General features: G+C 36.9%; 1 protein-coding gene and 1 non-coding gene across 2 annotated transcripts in view; both read right to left on the reverse strand.

The window, feature by feature from the left end:
• Positions 1–164, reverse strand: LOC123232751. The gene has a single exon (XR_006505263.1). It is a non-coding gene; the product is annotated as a U1 spliceosomal RNA (small nuclear RNA).
• Positions 165–2,409: 2,245 nt separating this feature from the next.
• The window catches only part of LOC123249974 (acyl-coenzyme A synthetase ACSM5, mitochondrial-like), a 36,998-nt gene continuing 21,262 nt past the window's right edge, over positions 2,410–18,145 (reverse strand). Inside the window, exons 3-11 of the mRNA XM_044679043.1 lie at positions 16,386–16,592; positions 12,395–12,474; positions 10,784–10,907; positions 10,147–10,227; positions 8,938–9,039; positions 6,633–6,760; positions 6,410–6,509; positions 4,924–5,043; positions 2,410–2,663 (exon numbers count right to left, since the gene is read on the reverse strand). Of these exons, the coding sequence (XP_044534978.1) occupies positions 2,580–2,663; positions 4,924–5,043; positions 6,410–6,509; positions 6,633–6,760; positions 8,938–9,039; positions 10,147–10,227; positions 10,784–10,907; positions 12,395–12,474; positions 16,386–16,592 (1,026 nt within the window). The 3' untranslated portion in view covers positions 2,410–2,579. The remainder of the gene's footprint in view (positions 2,664–4,923; positions 5,044–6,409; positions 6,510–6,632; positions 6,761–8,937; positions 9,040–10,146; positions 10,228–10,783; positions 10,908–12,394; positions 12,475–16,385; positions 16,593–18,145) is intronic.

The following is an 18,145-nucleotide window of genomic DNA, read 5'->3' on the forward strand; positions in this document are numbered from 1 at the left end:
CAGGGGAGAGCGCAAAGGCAGTCCCCCACTACCACAAATTATGCAGTTGAGTTTCCCGCATTTGGGGAAATCACAGGGGTCAGCCTATCTGGAGTGCAATGGATAAGCCTCGCCCTGGGGAAACTACCTTCGTGATCATGGAATCACCCCTGCCAGGTAAGTATGTATGTAACTCTTTTTTCAATGAGCCAATTTCAATTTCTGCTTTTTAAATAATTCTTTTCTTCAGTGAATTTTTGTACTTCCTTTTCCATTTGGCCTATTCTGTTTTGTTCTTTTCTTCGATTAATTTTTGTTTCTCTTTTACCATTTGACCAATTCTGTCAAGTTGTTATTTTTCAGTATTTTTTTGTGTATTTCTTTTACCAAACTGCTAATTCTCTCTCTTTTTTTAAAAACCCTTCACTTTTGTGTATTGACTTATAGGTGGAAGAGTGGTAAGGGTAGGCAATGGGGGTCAAGTGACTTGCCCAGGGTCACACAGCTGGGAAGTGTCTGAGGCCAGATTTGAACCTAGGACCTCCCGTCTCTAGGCCTGGCTCTCAATCCACTGAGCTACCCAGCTGCCCCTAATTCTCTTTTCATAATTTTCTTGCATCCCTCTCATTTCTTTTCCCAATTTTTCCTCTACCACTCTTATCTCTTTAACTCTCCCAGGAATTTTTGTTGGGCTTGGGTCCAATTAGTATTGACTCTGTTTGTGGTTGTTTTCCAGTTGTTGAAAATAAAAAGAGCAAGCAAGTAGAGGGAGACATGGAGGGACTAAAGAGAATGAACTTTTGGAGCTATTATTATGGTAGAGATATGGAAGCAAAGAAGCATGGCAGCAACAATGAGAGACTGGTTGTAGAGGACCCTGGGAAAAATCACTTAACCCTATTTGCCTCAGTTTCCTCATCTGTCAAATGAGCTAGAAAAGAAAATGGCAAAATATTTCATTAGCTTTGCCAAGAAAACCACAAATAGAGTCATACAGATTTAGACATGACTGAAAAACAACAATAAAAGAGGACTCATGGTTGCTTAATTTCTTTCAGTAGCATTCAGATACTCAGGAATAGAGGAGGAAAGCTGACTTACTGGTTTTAATGGGCAGAGTGTGAAGAGAAGGGAAGAGAGAGGATACTTTCTCTCCATGATAATAGTTATATCTGAATTATGCCTCAAAGTCCTCCAATAGTACCTTCATGTGGTACTGCTGCTTTGAGTTTACTACTTCCATTGTCATGACACTATTCTACTGGGTCCCAGCTAACCCTCCCCTCCAATATCCTCAACTAGGCTAGGCTGGACTCATGGGGATGCTGCCCCATTTCTGGTTGTGACTGTTCTTACAATTGGACTGCCATTCATACACTGCCTCCATCCCCCAGCCAACCTTCTCCCAAATTTCTTGACTGAATTTATCCCAAGTGGGATATTCTAATTTCAATTCTGACCAGTTATTTTTAAATTTAAATTTATTCATTTGTTACATTAAAATGTGCAGGTATCTCCCTCCCTTTGAGCCCTTTCCCCTTAGAAAAAGCATCATTTGACAAAAAGATACATGTATATATAAAACAATGTCTTGCTTATTTCTATTTTTCAGTTCTTTCTCTGGATTTGGACATACACAAGTCATTCTTCAAACCACATTTCTGTTGCAATATTCTATTGGTTTTGATCTTTTCACATAATTTCATTTAGGCCTTTCTATGTATTTAGAAAAAGTTAACCTGCTCATCACTTCTCATGAGGCAATAATATTCCATCACAACCATATACCACAATTTGTTTAGCCATTTTCCAGTTGTAGGGCATCATTTTAATTTCCAGTTCTTTGCTACCACAAATTGAGCTGCTATAAATATTTTAGAACATATATGTTCATTTCCTTTTTTCCCTAATCACTTTAGGAAATAAACCTAAGAGTGGTATTGCTGAGTCAAAACATATACACAGTTATATAACTCTTTGACCATAATTCCAAATTGCTTTCCAAAATGGTTGGATCAATTCACAATCAGTTCATAATATGACAGTACATCAGTGTCCCCATTTTTTATATCCCCTCCAACATTTGTAATTTTGACCTTTTATCATTTTAACCAATATCATAGATATGAAATGATATCTCAGAGTTGTTCTGATTTGCATTTCTCTAATCCACAAAGATTTAGAGCATTTTTTTCATGTAGTTATAGATAGCTTTGATTTCTTCACCTAAAAACTGTCTGTTCATATTTTTAGACTTTAGTTTTTAAGAACTTGTTTTCTTCTCTGTAAAATAGGAATAATCATCTTTGCACTACATAAATCAGAAGGTAATTGTGACTAAAGCAATTTATAAAAGGTAGGGCACTATATAAATGTAAGCTATTATAACTAGTGGGCATTATATTAGACATCAATGCAATGCACACCCAGGCCAATCAAAGGGTTTATTCCTAAGGTGATTCCTTAGATCCTGATCCTGAGAATAGGTTTCCCATTCCAAAGGATGCTAAGGCATTCTTCCTATAAAGACTACAGGAAGATCAACCCAAGCCTTAGCCAGAAATGTTGAAAGGTCAGTTAAAGAATTCCCCAGATCCATTTTAATTCCCCCACTCTTTCTTTCTTAATACGCTCCTTTGAATCTTCCCGCTGACTGTCTTCGGCAGTTCTTGGACAAATTCCACCTAATTAAAAACAAAAATAACTTCAATAAGTAAATAGATGAAAAATTCTAGCTCCCTTATGCTATTTCATTTAAATGACTCAATGAGTTTGGGGGAAGGCTGGGAGAGCCTGGAAGCAAGGTATTGGAGAACCATGTGACTGATGCTATTTTGACATTTGGGGTTCATTTGGATGCAATGGAGATTGTTCCATTCTTTGTTCTTGTCTACCTGGCACCTAGCACTGTGCCTGCCCCTTCCTTAAATACTTGTTGAGTGGATGATTGTGTTAAACTATTCTGATTCTGGTGAGTTACAAAGAAATCATCTCAGTTTTCTTTACTGAATATTCAACCAAGTATGTCTGCTAACCTTCTGTCTTGGGCTTTCTTCTCCCTTTATATAATTTCACTTGGTCATCTCATTGGCTCCTATGGACTCAATGACCATTCTCAGGGCTGACCATTCTCAGATCTACTTCCCAACGTTAACCTCTCTGCCAGTCTCTGGTCTTACATCTCCAACTGCCTAGTAAATATCTTAAACTGCAGATATCTTAAACTCGACATGTTGTTCAAAATTGAACTTATAATCTTTCCTCCCAAACTCTCCTTTCTTCCCAACTTATCTAATACCACGGAGGGCACCATCATCCTCCCAATCCCCAATCTTGCAACCTAGCTGTTGTCTTGGAATCCTGACTCTCTCTACCCTCCAATAGCCAACCAGTTGCTGAGATATATCATTTTAACCATACAAATATTCTCTTTTCTCCTCTGATACTGTCCATACCCTGGTAAAGACTCTCATCACCTCATGCCTAAACTATTATAATAGCCGGTTAATTAGTGTCCCTGTCATGAACCTTTTCCCATTCTAGTCCATCCTAAAGCATGGGTCTGTCCCTGTCAAAACCCATTTTTCTTCACCCCAACTCACTACTCAATGAACTCCAATGGTTCTTTATCACCTCCAGGATCAAATATAAAATCCTTTGCCTTTCGAAGTCCTTTATAACCTGCTCCTCCCATCCCACCTCTCAGACTTTCTTATACCTTGTCTATACCTCTTCTCCCTGCTTTTCACTATTATCCCTACTTCTTTGGGGCCAAACAAAACAAGTCTGATCCCTTCTCCCCATAATAGCTTTTTAAATATTTGAATATGGCTATCACATCTTATTGACCTTCCTTAAGCTAAATTTATCTTGTTTCTTCAATAGATTCACAGATACTATGTACCCAAAGGCTTTCACTATCCTGCTTTCTCCCCTCTGGACACTTTCTGACTTATATTTTCCTTAAACTATGGTTTTCACAGCTGAACACTATTTTAGATGCAGTCTGACTAAGGAACAGGAAAGGATGACAACAATGATGATGACTACTACTATTGTTACCACTACTACCATTAACACATATATGCTCTTAAAAGTTTGCAAAGCCCTTTACATATGTTAACTCATTTTATTCTCTTAACTACCCTGGAAGGCAAGTATTATTTCCTTCATTGTACACTTGGGAAACCTGAGGCATACAGAAATTAAATTAAAGGTCTTATGACTCTAAAAGTGCTTTGTGAAAACACACTGTTATGAAGGATGAATCACTTAACCTATTAGTGCTGTCCCCCAAATTTTCTTGCTAACACAGAGGAAGGATTGAACCTAGGGTTTTCTCATTCCTAGCTCTCTAAATTGTCGAATCGTGCCTCTATTTGGGCAGTGTTATTGAACCACGAACCTGTACTCACGGTCTTCATGGACCTCAGAAAGCAGATTTTTATTTTCTGAGGCTTCCCACTGGGAGGCTCAGAGGCCAAGTGGAGCCAGGATAAATGATCACTGACTATATTTCTATATTTTATCTGACTATGAATCTGCCTTGTGATAATTCGCATCTGCTTTTTTACAGTTCGATGTTTGAACTCAAATTGCCATTTACTTTTTAATGTTTATATCTTGTCTTCCTATAAAAATTGTTGGCTTTGAGAGTAAGTAGTACTATTGACTTCTTTGAGAAAGCCTAGTTCCTTGTATGGCATCATGTTTATTGCCTTTACTTAGAAATGGTTGCATTGCTTGGATTTGGTCAGAGAGGGCCTTTTAAAATTTTCCATCTCTTCCCCTTCTCTTTTCCTTTTCCCTTCCTTTCCATGTTACCTTTCTCCCAAATTCACTCAGTTTTTCATTGGTCATGAGGGTAGATCAACCTTGCCTCTAACTAACTCCCTTGCCCCAACCTTCAGAAGATGGTGGCTCCTAGTTCTCCAAGATACTCACCTTCCTTGGGTACTTGTATGGTGCTGTTAATTTTTTGACATGATTTTGCAGTTCCCGAGTCAGTTCCACTGGGTCTTGGTTGATAAAATTTGAGTTCAAAACTACAAAAGCTTTTACCACCTGTATGGGAAAATCCATAAATCTGTCTCACCAAGAAAATGAAAATGTTGATTTCTGCCCCTTAAATCCACTTTTGAAAAAATGTCTAAATACTCCCTGGCTCACATGGAAAGATCTATTCCATCCCTTTGCTTATCCCATCCTAGTCACTTGAATGTGATGAAGAGCACCAATATTCTTTTCTACTTGTTCGAACCTATATTTATGATATCAGTGGCTTCTTATGGTTAAGACTTGAAAGATGTTGGAGGACCTCCTTCCGCAGCCCTATATTTCTTTCTTTCTTTCTTTTTTTTTTTTTACAAATAGTACTTGAGAATTCTTTATTAGAATTGCTTCATCCTTGTTAAGATGTATATATCTCCAGGAGGGTAACACATTGAGTCATAAAATGAATCAAAATGCCTCAGGGTTGGATTAGCTCCAAATGAAATAATTAGCTGAAGGATAATATAGGTACCATTCAGAGAAGGTAAAACTTTTTGGATGTTGTTGGGCAACCAAAGTACAGCAGAACTCCCTTCCTACTTCTCAGTCTTCTTTGGATACATTTCTTTTCTCTTTTTCAGAATTCTTGTTCTCTTCACAATTATCTATCAAAGCCCTTCCTCTTATGATAAACTAATTCACACTGAAGTGTAAGTAATATATTGATATTCAGGTTTTGATCTCTTAACTCACCGCTGGTATTCCTTTAGAATGTGAGTTCTTAGAAAGAAAGGAATATGTTTTTAACTTTCTTTGCAATCTCAGTGCTTAGCACAGTGCCTGGCAAACAGGAATCTTTATTAAAAACTTGTTAACTGACTATATAAAACCCAATTCATGTAATCTCCTTCTTGAACCTTTCCATGATCCTTCCCAGTCAGTTATGAATTTTCTCTACTCAATTTCTCAGTCTTTTGTAGGTACCTTATTTATTTACTTTTGCATTGCTTTTATATTATAGTTATTTATACAGCAAATGTTTGTACAGCATATATTTCATACCTTCTTACTAAACTATAATCTTAATGAGAGCAGAGATTGCCTTATCTTAATTTTACTGTGTTAAACTGGACCACTGCAGAAAGTAGGATGAAATAATTATTAAGTAGATATTAAATAAATAAATTTGGAATTGAATTGAAAGTGCCAAGTATTTAATATGTTACCCTTCCATGGGTATGTGCTATTGAAAACTGGAAGCTAACAAGAGCAAATTTCAAACAAAGGAATGAATCTCACTAATGGCAGAATTTTAGATACTGACACACTCTACATATTTGGGACTGGGTGAGAGGTATTTGAGGTTAAGTTGGCATCTTGATGCATCATTCGACACAAGTGATAATTCATGTATTCTACCTTATGAGGGATATATTACCTCCCCCCTGATGGGGTCTGGACTGCTGACTGCAGCTGACTCAACAACAGCAGGATGCTCTGATAGAGCGCTTTCTACTTCAAAGGGTCCAATCCGGTAACTGGAAGAAAAAAATGGACCTTTTAACAGATACTGTCCCAATGTTCTACCCGCTGCCCACTATCATACTGAAAACCAGAGACCCAGAGGAAAAGAAAAGAAAAGCACCAACCAACATTTTTACCTTGAAGAATTGATCACATCATCTGTTCTTCCTTTGAACCAGAAGTAACCATCCTCATCCATATAGGCACAGTCCCCAGTGAGGTAAAAGTCGCCCCGTTTGCAAGAGGCTGTTTTCTCAGCATTGTTCTGATCATACATAATGAAAATTCAATAAAGGACATCCTTGGCATGACTCTAGAGTGATGGGCATACTTTGGGTTGAGCTGTTAATTAATATGGGCCAGAACAACATTTTCCAAGAAAGTTTGAGCAGGACAGTTGGCCCTCCATACCTTCCATCTTATAATAAGTAGTGTGTATTGGTTCCAAGGCAGAAGTAGAAGAGTGATAAAAATTAGGCAATGGGGGTTAAGTGACTTAAGTGACTTGCTCAGAGTCACATAGCTAGAAATTGTATCTGAGGCCACATTTGAACCCAGGATCTCCCATCTCTAGACCCAGCTCTCAATCCAGTGAGCCACCTTGCTGCCCCTGACCTGCTTGTTTTAATAATTAATAAAAGATAACCAAGACCAAGATAGAAGCTGCTGCTCTGTGAATAAATTTCCATAATCTGAGATTTTTAGTCGGGAAATATTTTCCTTTGAAACCTGAGTGTTGCAAAATAAAATGAGCATGAAGAGATCACTTTGTCTGGGTTTCTGTCTTTAGCGTGTATGGTTGTCTCTTGAAGGGAGGAACTTTGGTATAGTGTACCTCTTTAGGATGTCTTTGAGATCAGAAGATGACCTTAGGGTCAGAGAACCTAGCTTCCAATCTCACCTCTCTCTCCTACTATCTGTATGATCTTGGATGTGTCACATAACTTCACTGGCATTCAGTTTCTTAATTTGTAAAATGAGGAAGTTGGACTAGATGCTCCTAAGTGAAGTAGTGAGTCCTATAGTGAGGGGGCTAAATCCCTTCAAACTGTAAATTTAAGAACTCCCAAAAGAAGTCTGAGGTCAGACAGAACAATTTCAGCTCCTTTGAGTGCATATACATAATTATTAAAATTTTAATCATATTATCAGAATTTCTCAGTAAAAGGTCCAAATGTGAATAACTTTATGAAAAATCACTCAAAATCACTGATAGTAAAGAAAATGTAAATTAAAACAACTCTGGTTTCACTTCAAATGAGCAAATTTGGTGAAGAATAATAAAAGAAAAGAATAGTCAATGTTGGAAAAGTTATGAAAATTAGCATGCTATTGTGAATTGGTCCAATCATTCCAGAAAGAAATTTGGAATTATGCTAAGAAATGGTTAACATATCCCTCCCCTCAGAGTTATAGATCATACCCCAAAGAGGTCAAAGGAAAAAAGAAAAGTCTCATGTTCACTAAAATATTCATAGCAGCACTTTTGATAGTTCCAAAGAATTGGAAACAAAATATATGCCCACTGATTGGGAAACAGCTAAACAAATTATGGTATATGAATTAAATGTAGTACAAGTATCCCTTCCATATTGCAACTTTCCTCAATGTGGTTTTGCTATATCACAGATCAACATAAGAAATTAAATGGGAATTTTGGGGGAGTTCTGTGGGAATCACATAGACAAATAAAGGCCAACAGATGATACAAAGTTCAGAAACACAGAAATGCATACAATATATGTATAGTATTTTATAATATCAACATATTTTATCTTTTGATATCCAAAATATTTCTTTTTTAATGTTCTTTTTTAAAGTTAAAGTAAGTAAAAGGTTAACTTTTGCAAAAAGAACCCCAAAGCTAGCAGATGACACAAAGGCTAGAAATGTAGAGACACCTTAAAAAGTTTAGCAACTCATAATAAACATCCCATAAAAGAAAAAGAAAAAATTCAGACTTTTCTGCTACCAAGAGAGGGCCAAAAATTTTTATGTCAATTTTCCAGATCACAGAGATCCCTAAGCTCTGTGATATGGAAGGGATACCTCTATTATTATGCAATAAGAAATGGTAAATATAGAGAATACAGAGATGTATGGGAAGATTTATATGAACTGATGCAAAGGGAAGTAATGAGGACAAGAAAACACACTAAAAATGTTAAGAACAACATTGCTCTACAGATTAAAGAAGAAAATGTATCTCCTTCCCTTTGTAAAGGTGGGGAAACTACTGTGGGTATGAGTAATTTCATGTGCTGATATGCTGGTTTTGCTGAATTATACCCTTCTTGTTTTTCCCTTTGTTATGATGGGTGATTCTTGGGCAAGGAAATGGGAGGGATAGATTTAGAAAGGAAATTGATGCAAAACCAAAAAATGTGCATAGAATATTTTGATTGCTCCTAGTGCTACATATCTACAAAAATTTTTACTTACCAAGTAACCTGTGAAGAAACATATGGGTGGCTTTGGTTTGATCCTGATGCCAATGCTACCTTCTTTTCCTGGAGGAAGGATGTTGCCTTCATCATCTACAATCTAGAATGGAGAATGAGGCACAGAGGCACCTAGTGGGTTTGGGATAACCAAATGCCCTTGCAGACCCATCACAGGCACACTCAACAAACGATCTGCTTTTAACAACAGCAGTTACAAAAAAACAAATCATATCTCTATTGAGTTTGGTGATTTACAAAATGTTTTCCTTGCAATGATGCTGTGGGGTAAGAAAAAACAATAACAATATCAGAACTGGCAGGGATCTGTGAAACCATCTTTTTATTGGTATAGACTCTTTGTGACCCAATTTGAGGTTTTCTTGGCAAAGATACTGGAGTAGTTTGCTATTTTCTTCTCTAACTCATTTTATAGATAAGGAAAATGAGGTAAACAAGGTTAAGTGACTTGCCTAGATCACAAAGCTAATAGGTATCTGAGGCTAGACTTGAACTCAGGAAGATGTCTTTCTGACTGCCACCTAGGATAACTCAAACAAAAATTTCTCATACAAAATACCTAACAATTGGGCATTCAGTTTTTGCATAAAGAGTTCCAGTGATGGTCCAGTCTTTTCCCTAGGTAACCTCCATTTTTTATTTGGATAGCTATAATTCCTTAAAAACAAACTTAAAGTTGACTCTAAAACAACTCATGTTTTGTCCTCTGGGCCCAGTCAAAAATCTCTTCCATATTATACTCTTTAAAATATTTATAGACAGAAGTGATCTCTCCCCCTTAAGTCTTCTCTCTGTATATTAAACACCCCTTCAATAAATTCACATGACCATGATCATTAGCCCCTTCACCCTCTTGGCTGCTATAATGGTCTACAGTTTATTGATTTTCTTCCTTCAGAATAATATTTTAGATATGATCTGGCCAGGGCATATTTCAAGATTATCATTTCCCTATTTCTCAACATGTCTGTCTTTATATAGCCCAATATTTCAATACTTATTAAATCTACATTTTACACTGAGGCTCAGAGACATAAAGATATAGTCATGGAGTTAGTAAATGTGAGGGTTAGTATTTAGATATTTTTGATACTCAAGTCTGGGATGCTTTTTGTGCTGTGGTCTCAGACATGTTCATCTAATTCTTTCTCAAACTAACCTTTATTTCATTGGGTCAGGAGTTTCTTACCTGGACATCATAAGGTGGAAAAGCTTTCCCCATGGAACCTGACTTGATTTCCTTGCCTACTTGATTGCCACAGATCAAAGCCTGGAGAGAAATCAGAAGAGCATTTGCCAACATCCTGTGGTTCTATTATTGTTGGAGATTGTTGATAACACTGATATTTTTGGATATGTTTAACACTGATATTTTTTGATATGTTTAACACTTAAAGTAAAGTATATCTCTTCCTCTCCTCTTGAAGCATCCCACCTCACTTTTTAATGATACTAGATATAGAATATGGAAAGCAGTGAAGTTAATGATGATACCAGTTTCTAGTCTAGGCCTCTGAGTGAATAGTGGCATCACTGACAGAAACAGAATAGCTAAAGGGGTGACAGGTTTAGGGTTAGTGCTATATGGATATAAGTTATTATGAAGATAAAATATGTCTTACTGATGAAATTTTAGGGAGTAGTTAAGAGATGGAAGAAGTATTGGGGGGACAAGAGACCTTACTATAAGACCTGGACTGATTCAACCCATCAGTGCTCACGGAGGGTTAGGGAAAGTAATAGGATCCAGAAATGTTCATTCAAGATCTGAGAGGTCCAAGGAGGGCAATCCTCATTTGAGGTTCAAAGATTCAGCAGCGACTTACAGTTTCAGACTGGCCATAGCCTTCATACAACTCCACACCTGTCTGACTCCTCCATTTTTTTCTCACATCAGGATTAAGACTCTCTCCTCCTGCTACACAATGTCGCAGGCTCTTGAATTTGTACCTTTGTTGAGGAGGAAGAGAAGGTGGCTCTAGTTAGGGACTTAGCACAGGATGCCCACTTTCCAGTCATGGACACTGGGCTTCTGCCCATACCTCAAATGATGTAACCCCTTTAGACTCCATCTGCTGACCTTTAGGTGCTCTTAATTCTCAATTTTACAAGCTTAAGACTTTGGTGCCTAAGGAGTAGGTTAAGACAACTGCAATTTATAGAAAGAAATGGTTTTTATGAATAATACAAAATTAGCAGATATTGCTTTTTAAAATTTCGGGTTTTCTTTGGAACCAGTCACAGAGTTAGGAAGGAATTCCAAGGCCATTTAATTCATTGTGTTTCTGGTCAAGAAAGTCTTCTGCAGTTTACTAATTTGAGACTAGGACAAATCACTTATGGGACTTCAATTTCCTTACCTATAAAAAGAGAGCGTTGGACGAAATGTTCCCTAACTCCTTTCTAGCTTGATTTCTATGATCCTTTAACTGATATTTTACAAGTTTTCTGTCTATGATCTCTAACAAGTGGTTATCCAACTTCTCCTTGGTGGTATTTGGGGGGAAAGACCCTTCCACATTTTGAACAGCCCTAATGCATTGCAAGTGGTCTTTAAGTGAAAACAAATATGTAAAGATAAGATTTACACGTAAGATGAATGAAGGAAAGATGATTTGCTTCTCAGAAGACTTAGCCACAGGGATCCTTTAAATTATATACTCCCCTAGTGAATCTAAAAAAATAAGAAGTAATTAACACAATATTTTGCATGGATTCCCAAGGGAAGGCCACTTGTGTATAGTTTTATGTAGTGGGAATCAAAGTAACCATTTTAATTTCTCTTTCCCTCAGCATCCCATGAGCAAATTATTACTGGAAGAATAGAATTCTTCAAGTATTATCAAAGATTCATCAATGATGTTGTCCCTCAGAGCAGGAAATCCTTATAAGAGGTGATTCCAAAGAGCCAATTCAGAATTTACCAGATGTTTGGGGGAAATGGTGTTTAAGGAAAGGGAAGAGGCATCTTATGAAAGATTGAGAAGATTAGGAATATCATGAGACCCAAAAAGGCTCCATTCCTCACAGGTTAATTCCAGAAACCAAAGAGGAGGCCCACTCCTATATGACTACCTGGAGAAGCAATGATTTGTTTGAGAGGGCTCATCTTTAATATAACCAAATAACACTACCTTTGGCTAACACTTGACTAATGTTTTGTGCACTCACTGGCTGTGACTGAGTTGCGGATCTCTTTGGCCAAAACCATACAGATCATATGAATGTTAATCAAACTCCCAAATTTGCTCTCTTTAGCACCATCCTCAGCCTAAAGAAATACTTTCAGATCTTTGAGCCACTAAATTATGGACACAATGCAGGTCAGTCCTCTAAAGGAAATGATGGCCCTATCTTTATAGTGCCTTTAGTTATGTCTAATCCATCTTTTGTATGGGGGGATTATGTGTACAAGAAAATATGAAATGGAAAAGTACCTGGTCAGATCCTGCTGTACAATCATCTGGAACATGGTTGGAACACAACAAAAAACAGTAATTGGCATTTGGCAGAGTGTCTGAATAAGAAGGAAATATTGAAAGGTCATTAAACCTTGGGTCCAAAGGGAAAGTTGACTAAATTATCTATGTTGACTATGCCAGAGGCTAGATATAGATAAGGACCCCTTTTCTATATCTAGAATGTACCAACTCTTCTGTAAAAATGGATTCTAGGTTGCTAACCAAGGAACAATGTGGTAGGCTTTTTTTTTCATTTCTTATCCTTTAAAAATATTTTATTTTCCCAATTACATATAACAATTTTTAACGTAAGTTTTCTGAGGCTATAAGACAAAATTGTCTTCCTCCATTCCCTTCCCTCCAAAAGATGGTAAGTAATTTGATCAGGATTATGCATGTATTAATCATGCAACACATTTCTATACTGTACATTGTTATAAGATAATATATAAAACCAAAACCCCCAAATAAAAACACAAATATGCTAAAATGAAAATAGCATGCTTTGATCTGCATCTGACTGAAATAGTTCTTTCTCTGGAGGTGGATAGCATTCTTTGTAATCAGTCCTTCAAAATTGTCCTGGATCATTGTATTGCTGAGAGTAGTTAAGTCTTTCACAGTTGATGATGGTACAATATTGCAATTATTGTGTACAATGTTCTCCTGATTCTGCTTATTTCACTCTGTACCAGATCATGTAGGTGTTTCTAGCTTTTTTCTGAAATCATTCTTCTCATCATTTTTTAAAGCAAAATAATATACTATCATCATAATTTACAACAATTTATTCAGCCATTCCCCAACTGATGGATATCCCCTCAAGTTGCAATTCTTTGCCACCACAAAAAGGGCTTCTATAAATATTTTTGTACAACTAAGTCCTTTCTCCTTTTTTTATGATCTCTTTGTGATAGACCTAGTAGTGGTCTTGATCAAAATACTTGATCAAAGGGCATCCACAGTTTTATAGCCCTTTGAGCATAGTTCCAAATTGTCCTCCAGAATGGTTGGATCAATTTGCAACTCCTCCAACAATGCATTAGTGTTCCAATTTTACCACATCCCCTCCAACATTTATCAATTTCTTTACTGTCATATTGCCCAGTCTGATAGGTATGAGGTGGTACCTCAGAGTTGTTTTAATTTGCATTTCTCTAATCAAGAGTGATTTAGAATATTTTAAAATGATTATTGATAGCTTTGATTTCTTCATTTAGAAACTGCTTATTTATATCCTGTCTATTGGGGAATGGCTTGTATTCTTATAAATTTGACTTAATTCTCTTTATATTTTAGAAATGAGACCTTTTTCACAGAAATTTTTTGTAAAATTTTTTCCATTTCATTTCTCAGTTTACTTCTAATCTTGGCTACATTGGTTTTGTTTTGCCTTTTTAATTTAAAGTAGTCAAAATTATTCATTACTCTATTTCTTGTTTGGTCATAAATTCTTCCCTTCTCCATAGATCTGGCAGGTAAACCAGTTTATGTTCCCTTAATTTGCTTATGGTATTAATGTCTAAATTATATACCCATTTTGACTTTATCTTTATGTCTTTGCCTTTATGCCTAAATTATATACCCATTTTGACTTTATCTTGATACAGAGTGTGAGATATTTGTCTCTACCTAGTTTCTTCCATACTGTTTTCCAGTTTTCCCAGTAGTTTTTGTCAGTGAGTTCTTAGACCTAAAGCTGGGATTTTGGGGTTTTCTCATTCTATTTGAAGAGAGAGACTCAAAAAAGTAGAAATCATAAGAAAAGGAAGGAGAAGATGTAGTAGCCAAAGGACCTGAGAATCTATAGGCTAGGTACTTTAATCTTAGATAATTGAGAAATGTCAGTTGGGGTTCTGACTATTGCAGATAAATATTGATTTTTCTTTGCTGGAAACTCCTTTATTGGGGAGATCTAATAAGAGAACCCTTGTCTAGAACACATGATACCTGTGTTCTAGTTCTACTTGTCTCTAGTTTTCTGTGTAAACTTGGGATAGCTAACTAGGTGGTGCTGTGGCTAGAACACTAGATATAGAATCAGGAAGATTCATCTTCATGAGTTCAAATCTGGCCTCAAACACTTACTATTTATATGACTCTGGGCAAATCACTTAACCCTATCTGCCTCAATTCCTCACCTGTAAAATGAACTGGAGAAGGAAATGGAAACACCATTCCAGTATTTTGCCAAGAAAATCTCAAATGGGGTCACAGAGAGTAAAACATGACTAAAAACAACTGAACAATCTGTAAAGCCTTGGCAAGACATTTCCACCCTCTAAGTTTCACTTTTCTTATCTTCAAAATGATAGGGTTGGGCTAGAGGTACTTTCCAGTAAGTTTTAGACTCAGAGCCATTTTTATTTCCTAAATGACTTTCAGGTCTGATGTTGCTTGACATATTTTTGTTGTTGAGATATTTTTTAGTCATTTCATGACCCCATTTGAGGTTTTCTTGGCAAAGATACTAAAGTGGTTTACCATTTCTTTCTTCAGCTCACTTTTCGGTAATTTTACAGCTAATTTCAACATACTTTTCAATTGAGGAAACCAAGTCACACAGATCATCTGAACATCAACTGAGATAATAAAGGTCAAATGCCTTGTAAAAATGAAACATTCTAATACTGTGTGACCCATTATGAATATTCCATTATTGAAGTCTTACTCTGATGCCTCACTATAATGTTGGGGTGACTCTTCATTCTCAAAAATTCCAACAAAGAACAAACTCCAGAAGGTCCTAGTCAGTTGTAAAGGCTTAAAAAGTAGATCAAAGATTTATGAATGAGCATGTGAATGAAGCATTAAGTGCTTATTATGGAATAAGCCCAGGACATACAAAGAGAAAAGTGAGGGAGTCCTTGTTTTCAAGCATCTTGTTTTCTAATGGGGGAAACAATGCATATGGATGATTTCAGCTGCAAGTCTGATGTAAAGGTCTCATGGTAGGTAGACAGATGTGTTTGCTGGAGAAAGTCCAGTCTAGTTTAGTAAAATAGCACCTGATGGTTTATTACTGGCTGATGAAATTGTTTTTCATCAGCATCTCACTTAGCCATCTATCAAGGTGTGGAAGGGATAGACTTGCATTAGTGGGAGCTGATCTTACACTGACAAAATCAAGAATTGTTGAAACACTAAATTACCATCATATTACAAAAGAACTTAAAATATTAAGGATCATGAGAATTCATATTTAAGTAGCCTTTAAAAATAAATCCTTACCTTCTGTCTTAGAATCAACACAGTATTGATTCTAAGACATAAGAGTGATAAAGGCTAGGTAATGGGGGTTAAGTGACTTGCTTGGGGTCACACAGCTAGGAAGTGTCTTAGGCTAGATTTGAACACAGGACCTCCTGTCTCTAGGCCTGGGTTTTAATCCACTCGGCTACCCAGTTTCCCCTGACTTAGTTTTATGTTTGTAAATTGATCAGGCAACTAGGTGGTGCAGTGGATAAAGTGCTGGGTCTGGAATCAGGAAGACCTGGGTTCAAATAAGACCTCAAATACTTACTATGTGACCTTGTGTAAGTCACTTATTCTTGTTTGCCTCAATTTTCTCATCTGTAAAATGACTTGCAAAAGGAAATGGCAAACCACTCTAGTTTCTTTGCCAAGAAAACCCTATTTGGGATCGTGAAGAGTCAGACACAACTAAACAACAATAACAAGTGATCTACATGTTTTCTCAGTTGAGCCTCACAATAATTCTGGATATTACTATTGCCATCTTTTAGATGAGCAAGCAACTTAGGCAGAATTCAAACTCAGATCTTCCTATCTTCATAGATGTTCAGTGTCCTATCCACTTTTCTATGGTGCTTAGGGACTCAGTTTACATTTACTTATGCTTTTTTTCTCCAGGGCTCTTATAACTCAATAAATCTAGTTTTTTTTTTACTCCTTTTTCAGATCCAATTTTAGCACATACAACAAATTAAGTAACTTTTGTCCTTACATTCAAGATAAGGCTGGTGTCAGTTTTTGGCAACTCGTGGACAAAGACACAGGCTCCTGTTAACCAAGTAGAGTATAAGCTCCAGGCAGCTTTGACCCAGCCTGTATCAGATGTGTTCCAAAAGATGTCAGAATACGTTAAGCCCATAAACTTCCTGATAACACAGAAGAGAGTTTTTGCTTTACAAAACAACACAGCCATAGAGACCTTCATTTACAAACTGAGTAGCCCCAACACCCCTGTCTCATTTTCCTTAATTGTAAATGGGGATAATAATAGCACTTACCTTCCAGGATTGTGAGCATCAAATGAAGAAATATTTGTAAAGCACTTAGCACAATGCCTGGTACATAGTAGGCACTTAATAATTGATTCTTTCTTTCTTTCTATCTACCAAAGGATAATTCAGAGACCAAAGAAGAGCTGGGAGCACAATCAGTGTTCAGTAAATGCTTGTGGAGTGACCCCACAAATGAATAGTTCTTGGGGTGCCAGAAAAGTCCTTTCATCAGAGAGTTAGAATCATGACCCAGCAGACCTCAAATATGTTATGCTTAGTGCCACTTGAGGGGTAAAATGATTTCCATTTTATTTAAAAGTTGATGGGCTCTGAAGTAACAGCATGTTTGAGTTGGGAAAGGGCTTCAAATATTGATTTGAGTCTCCCTCTCCCCTCTCCAAGAGGGGGAAAAACAGAGGCCTATACAAGAGGAATAGCTTTGGCCCAAATCATCGTGTAATTAAACAATGATTGTATATTTGGCAAGAATGCAGAATAAAAATTGGCTAACTGCATATAAACTTCTCTAAAGTGTTGCTTAAATGGTGTATGCAGTGATGGGCAAACTACAGCCCCATGGGCCAGATGTGGCCCCCTGAAATGTTCTATCTGGCGGGGCTACATTCCTAATCTGAATACAATGAGTAGGACACAATACAATGAAACTTCTAAAGAGTTGCCTTAGAAAAAGACTGACAGATGAGCATTTTCTTTCCTTTGGCCCCCTCTTTAAAATGTTTGCCCATCACTGGGTATGGCATTGAATTAGGTTCAAATCTTGCCTCAGACACTTCATACCTGCATGAAGCTGGATGAGTCATTTAACCCCTTTAAGATGTCAGTTTCCTCATTTGTAAAATGAAGAAGTCAGACAAAGTTCCCTTAGGTCCTTTCCAGTTGAAATCTATGATCCTATGATTCTATGGTAACATTGATTTTTGGAAAGCTGGATTTAATAGCTTCAATACCTTTGTAGCTGCCAAAATATTGCTCCCCACTTCCCCCAAGAATAGACTCAGTCTAAAGATTAGAGGTCACAGGAGTATCTCCCAATTACGCCAATAAAAGTATTACACAAGTTTGGCACTATGATAAAAGCACACTGTTGGGCATATAAAGTATTGGCTGATGTATAACCTGAAACTCTAGTGCATTCCAATACTCTAAAAAGACCCAGCTATTTGGGATTTAGTAAACACTCCAATAATGATAATGACCACGAGTTTGAAAGTTTGAAGCCTTCCTGGTGAGAGATGAAGGGACAGAAGAAAAAAGAGTAGGCTGGGAGGCAGAGCATCACTTGGAATAGAAGTGAGGACATCTTCAGTGGCATGGTGCAGTGATAATATCATTCCCAGCCATAATGGATGGATTAGCAATAGTTAGGGATAAGGATTGCAAGAAATTGCCTGCTATAAGGCAGGTAGGAGGTACAGTGGATAGAATGCTGTACTTGGAATCAGAAGATTGGAGTTCAAAT

The sequence above is a fragment of the Gracilinanus agilis genome, chromosome 1 (genome assembly GCF_016433145.1).
Source record: "Gracilinanus agilis isolate LMUSP501 chromosome 1, AgileGrace, whole genome shotgun sequence".
In the NCBI taxonomy this organism is placed as follows: domain Eukaryota; kingdom Metazoa; phylum Chordata; class Mammalia; order Didelphimorphia; family Didelphidae; genus Gracilinanus; species Gracilinanus agilis.